The sequence below is a fragment of the Pelodiscus sinensis genome, chromosome 3 (genome assembly GCF_049634645.1).
Source record: "Pelodiscus sinensis isolate JC-2024 chromosome 3, ASM4963464v1, whole genome shotgun sequence".
NCBI lineage: Eukaryota > Metazoa > Chordata > Testudines > Trionychidae > Pelodiscus > Pelodiscus sinensis.
Window position 1 is genome coordinate 155325534 of NC_134713.1, and position 21338 is coordinate 155346871.

At 43.7% G+C, this 21338-nt stretch overlaps 1 protein-coding gene across 3 annotated transcripts in view; it reads right to left on the reverse strand.

The window, feature by feature from the left end:
* Positions 1 to 21338, reverse strand: part of TP53BP2 (tumor protein p53 binding protein 2) — a 70649-nt gene that overhangs the window by 31680 nt on the left and 17631 nt on the right. For 2 of the 3 annotated variants that reach the window (XM_006133421.4, XM_006133422.3), the window contains exons 2-3: positions 7418 to 7565; positions 488 to 601 (exon numbers count right to left, since the gene is read on the reverse strand). In XM_006133421.4, the coding sequence (XP_006133483.2) occupies positions 488 to 601; positions 7418 to 7565 (262 nt within the window). Of the gene's footprint in view, positions 1 to 487; positions 602 to 7417; positions 7566 to 17648; positions 17670 to 21338 lie in introns of those variants that run through there. The other variant, XM_025189816.2, reaches the window with a different exon arrangement.

The window sequence follows — 21338 nt, forward strand, 5'->3', positions numbered from 1 at the left end:
TTCCTGATGTCCAACCTAAACCTCCCTTGCTGCAATTTAAGGGCCATTGCTTCTTGTCAAATCCTCAGAGGTCAAGGAGAACAATTTTCTCCCTTCTCCTTGTGACACCCTTTTAAATGCTTCCTAAAAACACACACACTGATCCCATCTACCATGCCAATGGACAGCTGTACAAAACCCAGAAAGATAGGAAAAAGGTTTGGAAATATGAGTTACTGTAGCTCATACAAGAATTAGGGGAGAGGAAAACAAATAATCTCAGTTCTGCTTAAAACTTAGCTTACATAATAAGACTAGGTTTTCTGGCAGTAGCATTCCCTTGCAGGCAAAATGAAGGTCAGACAAAACAGTGCCCTCAAGGATCCTGGTTCCGTCGTCACAGAGATCGTAGTCATCATAATACATGCAATAGTTAACCTAGCCTTAAGAATGTCTGAAATCAGTTTGTCCTGTAAGTCAGAGTTGAGCAATTCTGATCACCACGTACCTGATTCCCTACTAGGGGGACGTTCGTGACGAAGGAAGAAACGAACCTCATTTCTCTGGACACCAAAGTGCTGCAGGATATCCAACATCCGCTCGTTCTCAGCTATCGGGCGCTCTGAAAAAGCATAGCACCAATGCAGTAAGATCTCTTTCACATCCCTATAATGCTTTTCATGCTTCACAAGCAGTTACCACAAACACTCAAGTGGGTGGGAAACGGAGAAAAATCCCCAAAAACTTTACTGAACGATGTAAACACTGGAGTTGTACAGAGTTCTTTCCTGAAAGTGCAAATGCACGTCTAAAAACCAAGGACATAATCCATAAAAATCTGATGCTATGAAAGAGGAGCATGCAAATTGGCCTCCCAGGTAATGCTGCACCTCAAATGGCTGCCAGCAGATGGTCTATGGCAGCGGTTCCCAGCTGCCAATCCGTGGTGGCTGCTGGAGTGCAAGCCGACTACTTGCAGCAGCTCAGCTCCGACAGCCATGGTGGCCAAGGCGCAGCAAGAGGAGGAGGAACAAAAGGCGCCTCCCTCCCTCCTCCGTGCTTGGGGGGGACGAGGGGGAGGAGACATGAAGGAGGAGGGACCGTGTGCATTGCTCACGGTCGCTCCCCCTGCCCGCCTGGCAGTAACAGCCATGCTCCCTAGAGGGGCCGCCTTGTTCTGGGGAGTGTGGAGGTGGGATGTGGACAAACAGGAGTTGGGTGCGGGCATAGTGGGGTCACAGGGCAAGAGGGTGTTAGCATGGGCTGTTAGCATGGGCTGTAGGGATCAGAGGTTAAAGGGTCAAAGGGCATGGGGCATAAGTAGGGTCAAAGGGTGTTAGGCACTGGGGAGCAAAGGGGCTGAGTTGGGGCTAGGCAGCCAGGTTACATTGTATTTGCATATTCATTATCTGCATAACAAATATGCAAATGTGCTAATAAAGTGTTGCCGATCTGCCAAAAGTTTGTGAATGTGTTTGCCGGCCCTCGGCATAAAAAAGGTTGAGAACCACTGTTCTGTGGCTTTGGGGTTATAGCAGAAAAGTGCTATATTCTGAAATCACTTGAGCTTTTTAATATTTCAAGGAACCATTTACAGTTGCTTTTCCTCCAATTCTGTGTTACCTCAGATGAGAATATTTCTCCATGCCTTTAAAATGACAAACAAAGGACTGGCAGGAAGCCAATCTTATGGAGAAGATTTTGCTACCAGTACCACTATTAATTAGTGTTAGTGACCGAAAAAGAAAGGGTGGCCAAAGAAAGGATTCTTCTCTTAATTATGCCAAGAGATGGTGACTCACAGCTTGACTGCAGCTTTAGGAAACTCAAGCTCATGTGAAGCTTTTTGGATGAAGTATGCAAGTACTATTTTTCAGGATATTAATTACCCAGGACAAAATTTGCAAATCTGTATGCTCAAAACTATCTGCTTAAATCCATAACAAACACCTTTTGACCCTTATGAGCTAATGTCAATAAGAGAAAGGTTGAGACCTTCTTTGATATATTAAAATCTTCTTAGTAGCCTTTGAATTTCAAAGATACACAACTCAAAATTCACAATACAGTACACATGAACTATTGAACTCTAATGCTGTCACTTCTATATCCCATGGTGAGGGTAGTGGGGGAAAATGAGCCTACAACAAAAAACAAGTATGGACAAAGGAAAGGCTCTACTGTGGTGACCAATGCATCCATCTTTTTCTGATGTGCCACAAACTACTTTTGCTCAATTGGAAAAGCTGTTGGGCCTGATCTTCAGATAGCATGTCAGCCTCGCTCTGCTGACTTCAGTCTAGTTACGCTGATTTACACCAGCCACTGATCAGGCACAATCCCTCAGAAAGCATAATGTGTCGTCAACTTTATCTACAGCTAGATTATATGCATTTTGGATAGCAGACTTAGCTTTTGATTATTCTGAAAAGGCCGATCACTTAACATCTCAGATTCATACCTCAGAGAGAAAACAAAGGAGGTCACAGTGGCAATGGAAAATCTAAACTCATAGGCAAGTATTGAAGAGGTTGCTATTCTTCCAAGTATAATTTCTGCATATAACTATTAGCTTAAAGCAGCTATATGTTAGTTTTCCCATTCTTACTCCCCTCTTCCACAAACAGGAATTAGACCTTTAAAAAAAAAAAAAAGTTCCAAGTCCATCATTCTGTGGCTGACTTCTACAGGATTTTCAGTGACCAATCTTTGTGTATACGATTTCCATCCACCTGTCCTCTTCCTCCCCTGCATATTCTTCTCCTGCAACTTTTATAGTCTTTCATCGCTGGGTATTTATAGGTAGAAAGTGATCACACTGACTTACAGACTTTCCATCTTGGCTGGATCTCCTAGAACGTTACCAGCTATATGTGATTTTTATTAAAGAATAAATAAGAACAGCAGCATAGTCTGAGGCCTTATCCACACTCTGAAAACTCAAGCCTATTTTTCTATGAGATGGCACTGTAAAATCGTAGTGTAGACACAAGCTGTAGTTTTACTGTGATGTAGTCACTGAGGTGACCATTAGGTGACAAGAGTCATCTTTACCAGATCTACCAAGAGAAGGCTACAACTTGCCCTGTTTACAGTAGGCTTGCAGATTTCTTCCAAGCATAGAGAATGTCTGAGATACCATAGTACATGTCACATATTTAGAACTTCTATTATTAATTTATACTATGGCAGCACCTGAAGGTCCCAATCAGGATGAGGGTCCCATTCACTGAGTGCTGTACAAATCATGGGACAGTCCTCGAAGATAAGCTATTCAGATCAAGAAGACAAGAGCAAATAAGATTGATGGGACAGAAATACACAAAGGTAAAGTAAGTCTACACACTGGTAAAAGATGTGCTAGCTGAGGGCGGGGCTCTGGATGCTGTATCCCCAGGGATCCAGCACACTCAGACCCGAGCCTCCCCCCAAATCCACAGCCCTGACTCCTGCACCACCCCACAATCCAACCCCTTGCCCTGCACTCCATCTCAAACAAATTTCTTACAAGTACTGTCCTATTGCAGCCTCCCCAGCTCCTGCCCTGACCCCGTAGGCAGGGTTGCATGTCCTGCCCCCAACAGTACTAGTGAGAAATTCAAGTTACTTTGACCCCAGAACATACAAGTCTGTGTCCATGATAATGGTGGCACATTTTTGTTGCTGCAGGTTTTGGAATCTGCTGCGGGGGGGGGGGAGGGAGGTAAATCCAAGGCAGATGTAAGGCTGAGGGAGATGACTGAAGTTGGGAAGCATTTAATCTCTGAGTTTTTTAATAAACCTTAACTCAGAGGTTTAAAAAAAAAAAAAAAAGTTAAATTTTAGACAAAAAAGATTTTATGGTCTTAAGCATGAATGCCCCCTTATAAAACTGAAAGTGAACTCAGATACATTAGTATCTGAATGGCTTCTTTCAGAATATAAAAAGGGATTCTTTAAATGAAAATTCCTCAGCTATGCTGAATCAGTCTACGAGGGAAAATTTCTGGAGTCACTGTCAGAAGAGATTAGATTTACAGTATAAGCAACTAGGTCACTGTTACAGAAAAAGCAGTCTCCCAGCGGTTATGTGTCTAGACAGCTAGAAAAGCTCTTCATCTGCTAAATCCCAATGCAAAACTGTCAGATTCACATCTTCTTAAATAAGGAATATACAAAAGGCTGATAAGGCACATTCCTAGCGAAGAAGCCAATACTTCAATCAGAACTGTGTAATCAAATGTAAGCGATGCCTTTACAAAAGGATACCGTCAATATTTAACTGATGTATTCAAGAAAGGTCAGAAACAGATTTTTTTTTTCAAGTTCTAATAGAAATCAAACCCAAACTAACCGAGAACAGGACAAAGAGAACCAATAGGATCATTCATAAGTTTTCTGTTTTCACTTTCTTCCTCTCTTTATTTCTTCCTTCCATTACTTTTCTTGGTAATTAACGAAGTACAGGTTAAACCTTTCTAGTCCAGAACATTCTGGTCTGGAAACATGTGTCATCCAGAACAATTTTAGTTAGCTGGATGTCTACTTTTCATAAGTGCAGCCAAGTTTCTCAGTCCCACAGTTTGTTTACAGCCACCAGTCTCAGCTCTCAGTGTTCTGTGCTATTATTTAGCTCTAATTTACCTCTAAATGTCTTTAAGAGGCCTGTAAGCAGTGAGAGTGTTGGTAATACTGCTAAACAGTACTGACCTCCTGTGGTCCAGCAAACTCTCTGGTTCAGAACTGGTCAGATCCTGAGGTGCCAGATTAAAGAGGTTCAAGCTGTAGAAATAGTTTTCCTGGTCAAACCAGTGATCTAATAGCAGGGTATATTATGCCACACAAGTGATCGCCATTTTGCCCTCCTTTTCCTCAAACCAAAAGAGAATGGGAGCACTGTGGAGAAAGCAGGCATATCACACCTGCAGAAAGCAGAGCCCCTTATGTAAGTTTCCAGCAAACCCATTGGCCAGCACTCAGGGCAGATGTAATAGGCTCTAGGATCGGAAACCAGAACTTCTTGAATGAGAGAAAAGTTCGTTGAAACACATGTCCAGACAAGAGGGGAGGAAGAAGTGGTACCCAAAGGATACCCCAGTAAATTTAACTTGGGACAGGTCTCATTTTTCCAAGATGCAACTCATAGCTTTTGTTTCTTTGCCAGCAGGGGAAGAGCTTGTCTCCATGTTTGTTTTTCAAACACTGTACAGTTCTAATAACTCTGTATTTCTATAGCTGCCTGCCATTGAAAGCAATTTTTTCTAAATTCTCTAGCCCCTAAATCTCTGCAAAATAAAGTGGTCTCATTTTGCATAGTCTCATCTTAAAGCGGAGAAGAGATAAGCAGCAACTTTCTCACAGGAAAGACTATGATGAACTTGAAATAAATGCAACTGGTCACTACTTGTGGCACATTAGAAAGAGATACAGTTGGCTATTTTGGATCAAATGCGTTTCCACTTCATGCTGCACAAGTGTCTTTTCTTTGGCCTTACACCATTTTAATTTACAGATTGTGATCATTCAGTGAGATCTCAGGCCCTAACACAGGCCAGGGAGCGTCCCCCCAAATAATTCCTAGATCCTTTAGAAATACCATCCAATCTTGATTTGAAAACAGTCAGAGATAGAAAAATCCACTATGACCCATTGGTTAAAAAGGTGCTCCTTATTTACATTATATGTTAAATATAATTTGAAACATGCAGATAGCTTTTATATCAATGACCATTAAATACTGGTTTTGTATAAACATAAGCAAATGCTTGTGTTGGAAATGAATACAAAATTACATTAGGAAAAACTCAAGAGTTCCTAGAGGAGTATAATATATTAGTTCAATGTTTCCCCTGAAAAAAAACACCTTTCACTTGCTTCTCCTTACAAAAGGAAAGCCTAGAGATAGCAGCTTTATTTTTTCGTCTTATGACAACAGCTGTACAAAGAATGTTTAGACACCACAAAGATGGGGGATGTATAAAACCACACACATAAGTAATTGCTTTATTTCTTCTTTCTGCATCTCTCTCTTCTGGGACAGCACACTGGTCTCCTGTACCTGTTCTTTAAAGGAGCTGCTCTCCAGAGTAAAACACATACAACCAATGCTGGATTTTATAAATAAAACTCCTTACATTTTATGGCCCTGAGACTGCAGACACAGGAGAAGTCCTGTTGAGCTCAAAAGGACAATTGATGTGCATAAGTATTTGCAGGATGAGCCTTCAGTCTAGACCCTTAGGCTATCACATTCTCCAGTCATCACAGAATATTGCATATACAGGCAGTCCCCGGGTTACGTACAAGATAGGGACTGTAGGTTTGTTCTTAAGTTGAATCTGTATGTAAGTCGGAACTGGTGTCCAGATTCAGCCGCTGCTGAAACTGACCGCCAGTTCTGACTTACATACAGATTCAACTTAAGAACCCAAAGCCTCCCCAAGTCAGCTGCTGCTGAAACTGATCAGCGGCTGATTCCAGGAAGCCTGGGGCAGAGCAACTCTGCCTCGGGCTTCCTGTAGTCAGCGCTGGTCAGTTTCAGCAGCGGCTGACTTGGGGACGCCTGGGGCAGAGCAGCTGGGGTGCTGCTGGGTTGCTCCAGTAGCACCGCTCCTCCGCGCTACTGGACCAACCCAGCAGCACCCCAGCTGCTCTGCCCCAGGCGTCCTGATTCAGCCGCTGCTGAAACTGACCAGCAGCGGCTGAATCAGGACGCCTGGGGCAGAGCAGCTGGGGTGCTGCCGGGTTGGTCCAGTAGTGCCCGAGCAAAGCCTCAGAAGCGCGGGAACCCGCCGCCGCTGCGGCTTCGCTCCCGGTGTCTCTGGTCTGCTGGGGACCGTCTCCAACAGACCAGGGACACCGGGAGCAGCTTTTCTCGCCCCGGAGGTCGAGGTGGCGGATCGCTGCCTGCGAGCTCCGGGGCGAGAAAGCCCCGTTCGTAAGTGCGGATCCCACATAAGTCGGGGACTGCCTGTATAGCATGTATTATGCTTTGTGGCTGCAGCCCCTGTCCACAGTGGGTCCCAGCCCCTCGCAGCCAGAGGCTGCTTCGGGACAGCCTTCCTCCAGCGGGCAGGGACTGTTGCCACCCCATGCTGCTGCCTCTCTATAAAAGGTAGCACTGAGGGGCAGCAGGAAGCCAATGCACAAGGGAAGCAAGTTTTTAAACTGGCTCCCCTTGCAGACCAGCTCCCGCCTGGCACCCCGCTCTGCTGCCTCTGATAAAGGGAGTGGGGCCAGACTGCACTGGCTGCCGGCCCTGCACCCAGGGACTATAGAATAGTCAACTAACCACTAAGAATTCATGCAGTTAGTCACCTATTCAATTGGCCAATAGCTAACATCCCTAGTTTGTGAAACGCCTATGACAATAGGGTGTCGGCCTTTAGGTGCTATGGTAATAAAAACAACAAAAACCAAACAAAACAAAGGATATCTAATGATCACAGAAATTGCATACCTGAGCCAAACCACACTTCCGCCAGGTGGCAGTCAGTCTCACCAGGCTCTTTACACAGCTCCACTACATCTCTGCAAGTGGTTTCAGGTGTCACAGGCACCTCAGTGAAGTGCTGTTCGTTGTTACTGAGGTACACGGTCAGAAACATCTGGAAGAGATAAAGATAATGGCACACAGTATTTTAGACAGAGCCATGCCCTTACCGCTAAGCTCATCACAGTCAACCCAGAGCATATGGCACCATTCACTAGTGAACACTGCAGTACACATTCCTAATCAAGACCACAAAAATTCACAGGAAAGCACTGAGCAAAATACAATGCTAGGAAAGTCATTTTCAGTTACTCTCGGTGAGGGTTGGGGGTGCCATCATCCCCATCCCTCTCTGATGTATGAGAGTTTTGAAAAAAAAAAATCTGGAGTGGCCTGCTCTTTCAGGCTGAGTCTCAGAAGATGAAAAGCAAAACATCAAAACTCTTTCAGCATCACTCTAAGGCAGTGGTCCCCAACGACACCATGGAGCCCACTGGGGCATTTATGTGCGCTCGCGGAATGATCTGGGCCAGCCCCGCCCCCGGCGTGCGGCGCATGTGCAGTGCCAGCCCCGGGCGGCCCCCGGACGCCCAGCACGTGTGTGGTCCCGCCCCCAGACACCCAGCACATGAGCGGGCCCCTCCCCCCCAGCGCCCAGCAGCCCTGAAAGGTTGGGGACCACTGCTCTAAGGTACCTACACACTGAGCAATGATTTGATGGAGGAGCAGAAACAGACCTGCGCAGTTCTGCAGTATTCTTAACCAGGAACTTCTCATGAAGGAGAACAAAGAATTCAAGTCTGGTTGGGTGGGTAGAGATACAGATATATATACTGGGGAAGAAAGGACAATGGAAGCTAATATTTTGGATTTATATAGCACTTTCACTGGAGGATCTCCTACAATTAGCACAACTCAATGTATGCACTTAAACATTTGCTCTATGCACACAAGGTTCCATGCAAATTAATGAAGTCAGAGTAAAAATGTGCTTCATATCTGACCTGGATTCCTCTCTTAGCACTGAATTTTGATTAACTTTTTTAATACTGAATAATACTAAACAACTACCTGTTCCTCTTTGCTGCTGTTTCTCTGCTCCCTGCAATAGGAAGCACGTATAGTTTTTTTAATTAACAACTATAGTGTAATTTGCAGTAACAATGATGTTAGTGGGAGCTGTTGAAACAGCATCTCTGAAAAATAAGATAATTAGCTCACTGTATACTACTATTTTAGAATTAAATTATAAATTTAAGAATCTGACTCAAAAATTAAATAGGTTTGTTTTCTTTCTGGAGCTACTTTGAATTTTGATTTCGGCACTAGCTGCCAGACATTCAACTTCCAAAACCATAAATCCATCAAATGTCTCACAGCAGCAATTACTCTGCTAAACCAATTGAACATTTTAATTGTAGTTCTCCTGATAAAATATGCTCCAAGTCAACAGAAAGACTGGATTTTGGAAGCCAGCCACATTTATTCTCCCCTTCCCCCAAAGCTATGGTAAAAGTAGACATGTGAAAGATTCTTTATGACCAATAGTTTAAGGATTTGAAAAAACACTTGGACCAAACTATAACTTTCCATTGCATAGTCAGTTTTCATCTAATTTAAAAATGATCCATTACAGCCAGGGCCAATCTGGAGAGCCTGGGAGCCAGGAGGGCCATTTGGCCCGGGCCTCAAATTTAGACACTTGCAAAATGTATCATCAAATGCTAAAAAATTAATAACTTGAATAATATTTGTTCTGATAGCACAAGATTAGACCGAGATGAACATGTCCTCTCAGATCAGCTGATTATATAAACAAACCACTACTAGTGGCTGGTGCTGGATCAGTATCATTTTTTATGTTTACTATACGTAGGGATCTCAAAAGCTAGAAGTGGCCTGGGCCATTCTGGAGCTCTGATTACAGCATGCACTTACTCAGGGGTTTTTTTGGTAACTACAGTTAGGGTTGCCAGATGGTTTAACAGAAAATACTGAATACACTGCCCGCCCGCTCCCCCCTCCCCCCAAAAAAACACCTTGAAAAAATTCTGTTCCGGAAAAAAAAAAGTGGGGAAACCAAAGTTGTTAAGCAAAGAAAAAAATTAAAGGAGGCTGCCCCTTTAAGACAGCCACCATCTTGGGTGCCATTTTTAAAACCCTGTAGCTCTACCTGGTAACCACTGGGAAGCCAGGGGCCAGGAGGGGATATGGGGGGGCACGCAGGAGCACTTTTGGGGGGCAACAGACAGGCTGGCCACAGCTGATGTTGAGGGAGGCATCATGTGGCCAGCTCCTAGGTCTCTGCTGGTCATGTGGGCCAGAGCAGCGTGCACTCCGCTCCCACCCCAGCCCGGCACCACCCTAGTGTGGCACCCAGCAAGTGCCCCCTCCTGCCCCTCTTCACTATGACTCTGCCGTGCTCCTCACTCCCCCACCTCTGCCAGATGCGGCAGGGGAAAATTGTTCCCACCGGGCTTCTGTCTGCGGGAAACAGGAAATACCAGACATTTTATATGTCTGGTATTTCCTGGGTTTTTTAATTGGATGGAGCCTGCAAATACCGGACTGTCCAGGTGAATACTGGACACCTGGCAACCCTAACTACAGTAGGACAAACTCATACCAAGTATGACTCTACTCACAGGAAACAAAATTTGGCCCATCATATTGAGCTCTTCATCAAAAGACAAATGTAGTTTAAAGTGTACATCTTAAGGAAAATCTTGTTGACTTTACCAATGATCTTTCAAACACCTGGGTTCCTTCCCCTCTTCCCCCTCCCCCCACCATCCTCCAAACAATTAGTGGCAGCCATCTTAGTTTCCTGAAACTGTCCCAGTAAAGATTTTCTAAAACTGTAACAAGACAAGATTTGTTTAATACTCCATTTCTTGCTACATGGTCACCTGCAGTCGATATGTTGAACTGACAGCTTCTAGGCTGTATCTGCACTGGAGAACTGAATAGGGTTACCAGATGGGTTTCAAAAAAATACCGGACACACGTGATCTCAGAACGGGATGGGGGTGGGCGGGACCGGCCAGGAGGGGTGCAGGGCTGGCCAGGAGGAGGCTGGGGGGAGCGGGGCTGGTTGAGGGAGATGGGGGGGGGGGAGAGAGAACCAGCTGGAAAGGAGCGGGGCTGGCCAAGAGGAGGTTGAGGGGGAGCGGGGCTGGCCGGGGGTGGAACCGGCTGGCAGGGAAAAGGGCTGGCCAGGAGAGGGTCGGGGGGGTGGCTAGCAGGAAGCGGGGCTGGCCCAGGCGCACGCAGATTCTGCGGTGCTGCCCGTCCTGTGCCCAGTCTTGGCAGAGCACATGGGCAAGTCTGGCCCCAGGGATTCTGGCCCCACCCCCCTTCTCTCTACTGTATAGTTGCGTACTGCTTGGCTGGGAGACATGCTCACACAGTGTGAGCGCGTCTACTAGCCAGGCAGTACGCAACTACGTACTGATACTCATGATAATAATAAAACTTACTTAATTAGAAAATACCGGACATTTATGTGTGCAGTATTTTCTCAATTTGTTTCCTGGACAGAAAGCTCAAATACCAGACTGTCCAGTTCAAAACCGGACACCTGGCAATCCTAGAACTGAATCATTGGTAACTAAAGTGATGGGATTGCACCGGATTAAGTATCTACAGCCCAACAAGTCTACAGTTCCTGGCACAGCTCCTTGAGGCACTGGCAGCTGGAACACTTCAAAAGGCCTTCTGCAAGCATTAAGGGACAAAGGGAACTGTGGAAAAAGCTTGAAACTCCCATAATTCTAAGGGAATTCATAAATCACCTGGTGCATTTGTTAGCCACTGCATCAGAGTGAAAGCAAGGGGGGAAAGATGTGAATCGTAGCATGGAAGAAAAGGGACAAGATAGATAATGGGGGTGGGAGGACTATGTGTAACACACAGGCAGTGATAACAAATGTGTGGTGCTCAAGAAATGAGGTGAGTGAGTGGAGGAGAGGGCGCCAATGAGTGCAATCTCGAAGATGAAGTTCAGAAAGTCACTCATTTCCCACAAGTGAGGGGAGGAGAGGGAGGAAGCTGACAGCCCTAAGCCCCTACTCCTGCCCTTGGCCAGAAGCAGCTAGTTCATGCTATGTGCCAGCCACACATCTCAGCAAAGCTTGGATGAAATATTGAGCACTTTTGGGGGCACGTTTTCATCTAGACGAGAGATGTGTTACAGGTATGCTAAGGGAACCACACAGTTGTAGTGTTCCATATTTATCTAATGTATCTGACTGTGTGCAGTTTATGGGAAAGTGTCAGTGGTAGAGGGGACAATCTGTTCTCCTCCATGGGATCTATTTAAAGTTTTCAAATTAAAGCTTGGAATTTCAACTTTAAATTTACAACAATGCTTCATGACAAAATTCTATACCTACATTTATATCCACTATTTTAAGGAGTTTGGAGGTGGAGAAGTGACATTCTACCAGGCAGAGCTACCATGTAATCACAGGCAGAGCTGGAAAACAGGAAAAACAGTGTTTGTTTTCCCCTTACACTCAGCCAGCTTTGCAGCTGCAGTGAAAACCTGGAGTTTTACAGGAATGTTCAATACGGCACCTTTTGTAGCTTTAGCTCATTCCTGCCCCAATCACTTCATACTTTAAATGACTGCATACAAAACAAAAGTCTCTCCCAGATCCTGCGTATCTGCAATATGTGCTGCATCTAGGGACATTTGTTTTCAATGATTCACTTTCTGGTGGGAAATGTTTTTAATTAAAACTAACAAAATCATGGGTATTATATGGAACTTCAGACAGCCAACCTAATACAAGATTATTCACTCTTCAAATGAGCATATCTAACTCCCACTGCTAATCTTGAGGTTTACATACACACACAGGCAAAGGATCACAAGTTGCCAACTAGATGCTAAAAATCCCAGCTAAACTACTTTGCAAGAGCGTCCAACCTCCCATAGCGATTAGGGATGTCAATGTGTAGTCAACTATATGATTAACCGATAAACCTAGGCTTATCAGTTAATCTTGTTGATGACATGCATTGCCCAGCCCCCTTGCTGGAGGAGGGGCGGAAAGCAAGAGCCAGTGCCTATGAGGAGCTGGCTTAAAAGATGGCTTTCTGCGAGCACCAATTCCACCTCCCCACTCCCTTGAGAGGCAGCAGCACAAAGGGTGATTGGGGTAGGTTGGAACAGGTACATGTGGGAAGCTGGCTTTCAAATCATCTTTCCACACATCTACTCCCATGAACCCACCAGTCCCCCTTGCTGCCTCCTACAGAGGCAGGGGGGCAGGCAGAAGCCAGTGCTGGGGGAAGCCAGCTTAGAAGCCAGTTCCTGCTAGCACCAGCTCTGCCCCTGTTCCCATATTGCTGCCTCCATCAGAGATAGCAGTGCGGGATGAGGAAAGGGACAAGGGAGGCTGCCACAAAGGGGCCTCTATCTGTGGTGGGCCAAGCTCTGCAAAGGCTGCTCCGCATCCCATGAAGCAGCCTCTGTCCAGAGCTTGGATACCCTGTACACAGAGGCTGCTGCCACCCCAAGTTGCTGCCTCTGATACAGTGCAGGGTGGCAGGCAGACAGTCCACAAAGACAGCTGGTTTTTAAACTGGCTCCCCTCACAGACTGGCTCCGCCTGCCACCCTGCACTGCTGCCTCTGATACAAAGGTGACAGGAGAGTGGGGCCAGGTGTGCACTGGCTGCCAGCCCCGCCCCCAGGGACTATCAAATACTCCTGTAAACTAGGGGTGTAATAGTATAGTTGATTAACCAATTATCCAATAAGCAAAAGCTTATCGATTTTCCCCACACACACCATGAAGTTTTTTTTAGCAGGCTGGCCAGCAGCCCCGGTTCAGTCCTAGCTTGCGCTGGGTCCAGGACCTAACCCCTGCTGCAGCTCTGCATTTAAAGTATATTAGGAGGTAGGCAGTCTGACTTGCACCAGCTCCGGAAGCTCAGCTCCCTTTACCTCCGACAGGGGCTGCTGCCTCTGTATCAGAGGCAACAGCACAGGGCAACTGACAGCTGATCTGTGAAGACAGCTGGTTTTTAAACTGGCTCCTCTTGTGGACCAGCTCCCACCTGGCACCCTACGCCTCTGCCTTGCATAGCCTTTTGGGGACTGATTTTCAGAAGGGCCAGCCATCCAAAATGCTAATTGGAGTTAACAGAAGCTCCAGGTGCCAGACCCCCTTCCTCCCCCGAACATCAGGCTCTGAAATTCTCTGTTTTGCCAGTATCCTCCCTTGGTATAGAGATAGTTACTTCTTGATCTGTCTTGTGTCTAGACACCTAAAGACAGTCTCTTCCCACAGATATCCATTTAATTATAGGGGAATACGTGCCAATCACTTGTGAGGACAGATCAACCATGCTCATCATGGGGTGGCAGGTAAAAAGAACTGAACCAGGACAATTTATCTTGTCTATACCAGTGTTAGGATGTGTAGAAATCATGACTGGTCCAAGCCCAAAGTATCTGATTTTCTAGCATAGACAGGACCTATGTGGAGTACAGAGTGCTATTTGCTGTTTGTTTTGTTCTACTCCTTGGAGAATTGTGACATTTTGCTTTAAAAAAAAAGTGTTAATATTCACACATCACAAGAAGGGTTCTCATGAAAAATAGCATTGGATCCCAGCAGGGCCTTGCATGTTTTACCATGTTTCAGCTGACAGTACTGTCCAGTCTAGAAAATAAACCTTGCAGTTATGGAACCTTCAGCAAAGAAGAGACTATAATTGGATGCATCAAGGAGACTGGAGGAATGACTAAAACGTGCACGTTCGGTTCAGACAGACCATTGTAAATGTTGGCATATCTTTAGAAATGCAAATGAAATGCATGATCCACAAGCTGTGAAGAGGCAAAGCGGAATACATGCTATAAAGAACTCTTCTATACAAAGAACGGAGCAGGTTCAGAAGCAAATCTCGGAGTCCAAATGGATGTAAATTACACCTTTTCATCCCCTCATGAGTTACATTTGATTCCAATACAAGTAATTTACACATCATCTCTGCATACAACCCAGTAAATCTGAATCATAACACCCACTCAAGAGGCCGGAAAGGGAGGTGATGTGGCAGGACAAACAATTATAAAGAGGATATAAGAAGGTGTACATTAAAACAGGCCACACCCTCTTCTGTCTCATCCACAGGCAAGGCATACCCACATAAACTTTCTGGGATGCACCTCTGAACTGGACCTTTTATTTCAGAAACAGAACCATTTCTGACAAGCTCCTTTACATGCAGTTTAATATAACTCATATACTACCACTACTCAGTTATCCACAAATGTTGAGAGCTATTTCTGCTTCCTAAAAAAAAGTTGTTCAGCTCTGCTTAAATGCAGAACTCCACACCCACAAGAGGTTTTAACTACAGCTGTCACCTTAAAGAACAAATCAGTTTTCCTAAGTGGTATTACACCAAAGTTTCAAGTAGCTGAGGAGATATTTGAATTACAGTTTATTGGCCAGTCACCCAAGCAGATAGGACTGTATGCTGAGAACCTGCAATGTTTTCCTGTGCCAGAGAATAATTTCTATTATGATTCAAGTGTACTGGAGAAATGGAGAAAAAGAAATACACTTGTCTTTTTAACTTAAACATTGGTCTAACCCCATATGTTCTTAATTTTGATAGGGTCCTTTAAGGGCCTGCATTTTCTTTCCTAAGCCCTCAAAAAAAGTTGTTGGCAAAAAAACCCAAACCAAAACAAAACAAAAAACAATAACAACCCTCAATTTGTAAAGTTGTTCAATTACGTAACTTCCAATCAATGTAATATTTTAATTAAAACATTCAGTCATACCAAATACTTTTAATCCCTTATTACATGGTCGCCTCTATTTGCATGTGTTGACTAGAAAACCTAATTATTGTATTCTATGCAGCTTCTCCGATTAGATAAGTTTAAGGAATTACCTAAGTAAAAAGGAAAGCCTAACTAGAAACTGTGGGAAAGTACAAAGTGCTTATGTGGAAACTTTGAAGTTCAACCTTTAATTAGCAGAAACCCATGGAGACAAAAGTGTAAACAGTACATATATCACACAAAGCACTATGTTCAAACATAGTTCATTAAGGGCCTTCCGTTCCTACAAAACTAATGTTTGCAGCACTGTTGCAGCTATGATGGTCCCAAGATATGAGAGAGAAATGGTGAGTAAGGTACTCTTTTGCAGGACCCACTTGTGTTGGTGAAAGAGATCAGCTTTTGAGATAGCAATGTTACCTCTCCAGGTGTCTTGCAGTTCAAATTTCTGACAGTTCCCTCCCACAGATATCCACTCAAATATAGGGGAATGTGTTTTGGTCACTAATGGGAACAAGAACCACCATGCTCAACATGCGACACACCCTAATGCAACAAATGGTGTAAGAGACAATAATGCTCTCCACTTACATAGCACCTTTCATCTAAGCACTTTACAAACAAACAATAAGCCCCAACACAAACATGCAAGCAAATAGTATGCTCATTTTACAGATGGGAAAATGGAGGGCACACATCTAATTGGCAGAGATATGAGAACTCAGTAGTCCTGTGAGAACACTGTTCTGCTAACAAAAAGCATGCACTATTTTAATACACTGGATGAGTCTAAGCAAGGGATATCATGTCAGCATTTTTCTGCTTTGAGAATTTAAGACATCCCCTTAACTTTAATGTTCTTAAACCACAAAAAAGTTAAGTTTTAATTCCCTAGATTTTTATAGCAGCACTAGGATATAGTGCTGAAAACATTTCACAGTACACAGTTTAATGTGCCATTAAAATTAGGTAGATAAATTAAATGCTTCAGAATAATCATGCTGGGTAATAGAATCACATTCTCAGCGCTGCACTGTATCTAAATTAGATGGCAAGCTTTTCACGGCAGGGATCTCAGCTTCCCCAAAGGGCACCATGTACAAAGAGGGCTTGTTTCCACTTACCAGGAGATCAATACTGCAGAGATAGATCTCCCGGAATCTGACATAGGTTGGGGACTACTGCACTGTGGTCTGTGATCCCCAGGTGGTCTGCGACGGTACAGTAGGGAGTCCGCGGAAAGTTTAAAATAGAAATGGTCATCCGCTTACCAGCATCAACCATCTCGTTTAAGTAACTAAAGTACAGGTATCTCTCAATACTACTGTATTTGTTTTTAGATAACGAACTATTATACATTTCAAATGATTATCAAGTAATGAAATGTTTGAAAACAGCTATATTGTTGGGGGTGGATCCGTAAAATTTTAAAAGATTGAAAAGGGGTCTGTAGGCTTGAAAAGGTTGGGAACCACTGACATAGTGGATCTAGTAAGGGTCCATTAAACTGATCACTGATAGCACATCTCCCCCTCCCCCGCCCCGTTCAACTCCAGTACTACTCCAAGTTGCGAGGCATAAGGGAAGTAGAGGGGAGAGTGGGGACACCACAGAAATTCAACCTAAGGTATGTCAACTCCAGCTACGCTATTCGTGTAGCTGGAGCTGCATCTCCTAGGTCAATTTTCTCCTCTAGGGTATGTCTAGACTGCGATGATCTATCGGAAAAAGATACACAAAATGAGCTCTGCATTTTGTGTACCTTTTTCTGATACTTTTGTCAGAAGAGGCTTTTCCAAAATTTGGCCCATCTAGATTGGGCAAAATTTCAGGAAAAAACCCTTTTTCAAAAGCCCCCTTCTTTCTTGTGGAACGAAGAATACAGGGGCTTTCGAAAGAGTATGTATATTCTTCCACCAAAAAAAAAAAATGAAAGAGAAAAAGCGTTCCCTGGACGCGGTGGAGTTTTTTTTGGGATACCTCTGGTATCCCAAAAAAAAACCCTGCAGTCTAGCTGTACCCCTAGTGTAGGCTTGGCATGAGAAAGACATTTTAGCTGTGTACTGGAAAGCCATAATTTCAGAGGTGCACTAGCTGCTTTTTTAAAACTATGTGGGAGGTGGAAGAATTAAAAGAGCTTGGTTCATCCCCTGAACTAAAATAAATGGTAAGAGTTGTTTTCAATTAGAGTACAAAAACAGCAGCAGCCAATGATGTATTGAGATTAATAAAAACATTAGATATTAAGTAACAAAAGCAATTTATGTGAAAGAAACATATAGCTGTAACTACTTCCAGGCAGAGACCTTGAACTCAAAGTGCCAGTCTAGATTAAGTTTTATACAGACAAGTAATAAACCCTTTATAAACAAGTGTTGGATCTTACCAAGCCTTGGAAAACACTGATGCTTCATATTCATAAGCCAGCCATGAAGAAAACAGGTTTTAAAATGTCTCAAGCTTCTACTGACTCGACTGCAGGTTTCTAAACAACAAAAGGCAGCTAGTACAACAGCAGGCTTTTTATATTCTGATCAACATAATTCCACCGTTGTACATAGTTTTAAGTCTTAATTTAACAGGTCAGAAAGATAGCATCTAAAGTTGTCACACCAAGTTTGTATCAATAACAAAGTGATTCCTTTCATATTCTGTTCCTTAGAACATGTATCAATTCTTCAATAGCCAGCTTGTTCAGGTAAGCAAGCGGTTACATAATAGCTTTCCTAGAAGAAACACACATGACCCTTCACACTCAGCAGTTCACTTTATAAGGAAAGACCCAACAGAAGTGTACAGATAAGTTTTATATTTACCTACAGCCACACCCGATACACGAAGTACAAGCCTTCCGTCTCAGCCACTGCACACTCAGCTCAGTTTATAGTGCAATGGCATTTAGCCATAACTATAAGAAAGGAAGCTATGATGCAAAGTAGGAGTGGTACTGTAGGAAGTACTGTATAATTGTTAAGATTATTCTGAGTCTAAATAAAGGACAGCTCTTCTTCCTTTTAATTGTATTACAGGCAAATGTAAGACTCTTGGCCTTTACTCCAAAAGCCATAGTAATCTCTATTAGCTAAATTAGGTTAAAGAGAAATTCTTGCTAAAGAGAAATGTGTTCAATGTTCAAAGAGATATATAAGTTTTTTTCCTATACATGTAGGGAAACAATCAAGGATTGTGAAGAGTGAAAACTGATTTTCAACACCACAAAGCAGAGGAAAAAATACACTATGAACATACTGACTTTTGTTATTTTAAGGTTTTTCTTCCCCCTCATCAGCAACACAGAGAAGTATTTGGAAACTATGCAACCAAAACCTATGGACTTAGTTTCCCTAGTGAAGTACAGTTATAATTGGAACACAATGACACTAGGGTTGGCTGCTCGCCTCCTACTTCACAGATGACAACTTTGAAGGCAAGTATTCAAACTCATCACTTGTGAAATCTCAAGTCTGCTACACATCTGACAGAAGAAATGCACTGTTTTTGCTTAGATGCCATGTTGATTGCAAGCTCTCTTTCTGTTTCAGCCGATTTGGCCATGTTAATTTTCTGAAGTTTATCAGTGTAGAATTGCTTAAAAATCTGCTAAACACATTGGTTTTCCAGTCTGATGTTCTTTACTTGTGTTATCAGGAAGCATAAAAGGGAGGAATCCGTTACAGAGCCATTTACCAAAGCTGCGGCCAAAACTCTGAACTGTCATAGTTGGATCACATAGGAGTTCTGGAATGCACGTGGCCAAGTATAACAGAGAAAGACATTCTTCCTTTTATTGTCAGCTCTTGAACTGAGCAATTTACAAAAATCCTGGTCTCCGAAGCACTAATTATTGTTATTAAAAACTTACTCTATTAATTTATGTACAAGAACAGAACACGCGGGCCAGACTATCCGTAAGTAGAACATTAGGAATAAGCCATGTTAAGGTTTAACCCAGTGGTTCGCAGTCTTTTTTATATACCAGGGACCAGCAAACCCATCCAAATTTTTGGTGGTCCAGTAACATTTTATATGCATATTAATTATGCAAATAATGAATATGCAAATACACATAAATATTACAGCTCACCAAAAGCCCCGGCTCCCAGGGCCCAAGTGCCAGCCCTAACCCCTAGGGCCCCCACCTCTCCACTACCCTTCAACACCAGCCACTAATCCGAGTCCCCTGCACCCCCCCCCCCAGTGCCAGCCTCCTACCCTCAGTGCCCCCCAGTGCCAGCCTCCTGTTTCCAGAGTCCCACTGCACCCAACGCCAGCCAGAACCCCCCAGTGCCAGCTCCCAGTCTCCAATATTAGCCCCACCCCCCAGAGCACCCCAGTACTAGCCCCACCATTCGTCACCTAGTGCTGCATTGCCTCCCAGCCGAGCACTGCTGCCTGGGTCACAGCTGCTCTAAGGCTACCATGACAGGCGCTGCGCAGCCCTTCCATTGTGCAGCAAAGCGTCTTCTATGTCTTGGACGAGACCCTGCCCCTGCCTGGTTCTGAGGTTGGCTGAGAGGCAGGGCAGGACATGCCTCTATTAATAGCCAAAGTGGGAGCGGTGTACTCCAGCCCTGGCCCCTAGAGCCACCATAGCCCAGCAGTTGGGATATGCTGGCTCAACCAGTTAACCAATCAGTTAAACTTACTGGTTAAACTCTGGGCAGCTGCTGGCAGCCTGCAGGGCTGGCAGCAGCTGGGAGCCAGTAAACCATGTAACCAACTGAATTTTCTAAAACTTTTTACATCCCTAATTAGGAAGGGAGCAGTTCAAATAGAACTTCCCTTAAAGAACATTAACATTTTGCCTCCGTACTCACTGCAAGCAAGTATTTGGCCACAAAGTATACCTATATAAATGTGGTATCTGAATTTTATGTCTGAAGTTACAACAAAGCATGCCTCAGATCAAGAGCATCTTTTAAGGTTATATTTTCAGACCATTCTCATCCATAACGCCAATAAATGAAAGCCAGATGTTTAATGTGAACTGGTATATGCAACTGTTGCAAAGCACTTGTTAGAGGTGTTTTATTTTCAGATTTTAAGAGTTACTCTGGCCAGAGGTTACAGAGAATAAGGGTTTGTCTATACATCGTTTTTTGTGAAGGGTTGAAACAAATTGGTAGAAAAAGTGATTTAGTTAAATTAAATGCAATTTCTCAGTACAGATGCAGTTATTTTGGGATAAAAGGTCTTGTACTGATACATCATTTCACTAAAACAACAGAAGTGTTTCTCCATCTACTAGGGCCTGAACCAAACTGATGACATTAGTTTTTCCTACTGTATTAGTTAAATCAATAGAATAAACAAACCATACATAACACATTCCTAAGATTGCATGACAGAACATACACTTTCAACCCTCTTTTCACAAAGACAGCTATACTCAGAGTTCCTCTCCAGCATGTTTTCCCCCACTAATCACTTCTGCATGGCTTATCGGTGACACTTAATCAGCCATTTTGTATCATTATCACTTAAAACCCCAACCAAAATAGATTGCATGAAGTTTTGATCTTCTGCCACTATTTGAACTGTACAGACAGTGTCTAAATAAGCACTCAACCTTCCTACTGAAGTCAATGAAATACAGATCAGGACTTTGGATCATATGCCCCTTCTGGCAGGGCCTGCATTGCTGAACCCAGTCGAACTTCAGTACCACTTTGAGCATGCAGTCAGGGTTCAAAGAGCAATTAACACAATTTTCAGCCACACAAACTCAATACCCTCCTTTCTAAACACAGATACTCCCCTCTAAAATAGCAGAATCTAGCCAAGGACGTTTACAGCTGTCTTTCCTCTCTCTATTGAGTAACATACTCTGCATGGAACAGAAAAGTTGAAAGCTAAGCATGATGAGTGTAGTTGCTTGCTTTCATAACAACCTTAAGTCAGAAAAGCAAAACACACTCCCTATCAAACCCATAGGGTGTTTATAGTCTATTAGAAGATTTACATGACTTTGCTGGGGTTCTTCATCCAAATAAGTTTTGTTTTTCATTTAAATCATTGCTGGGGGGGGGGGGAAGAGGAGAGGCTGGGGAGGGTTCAGTTTGCAGGCTGCCCCAGG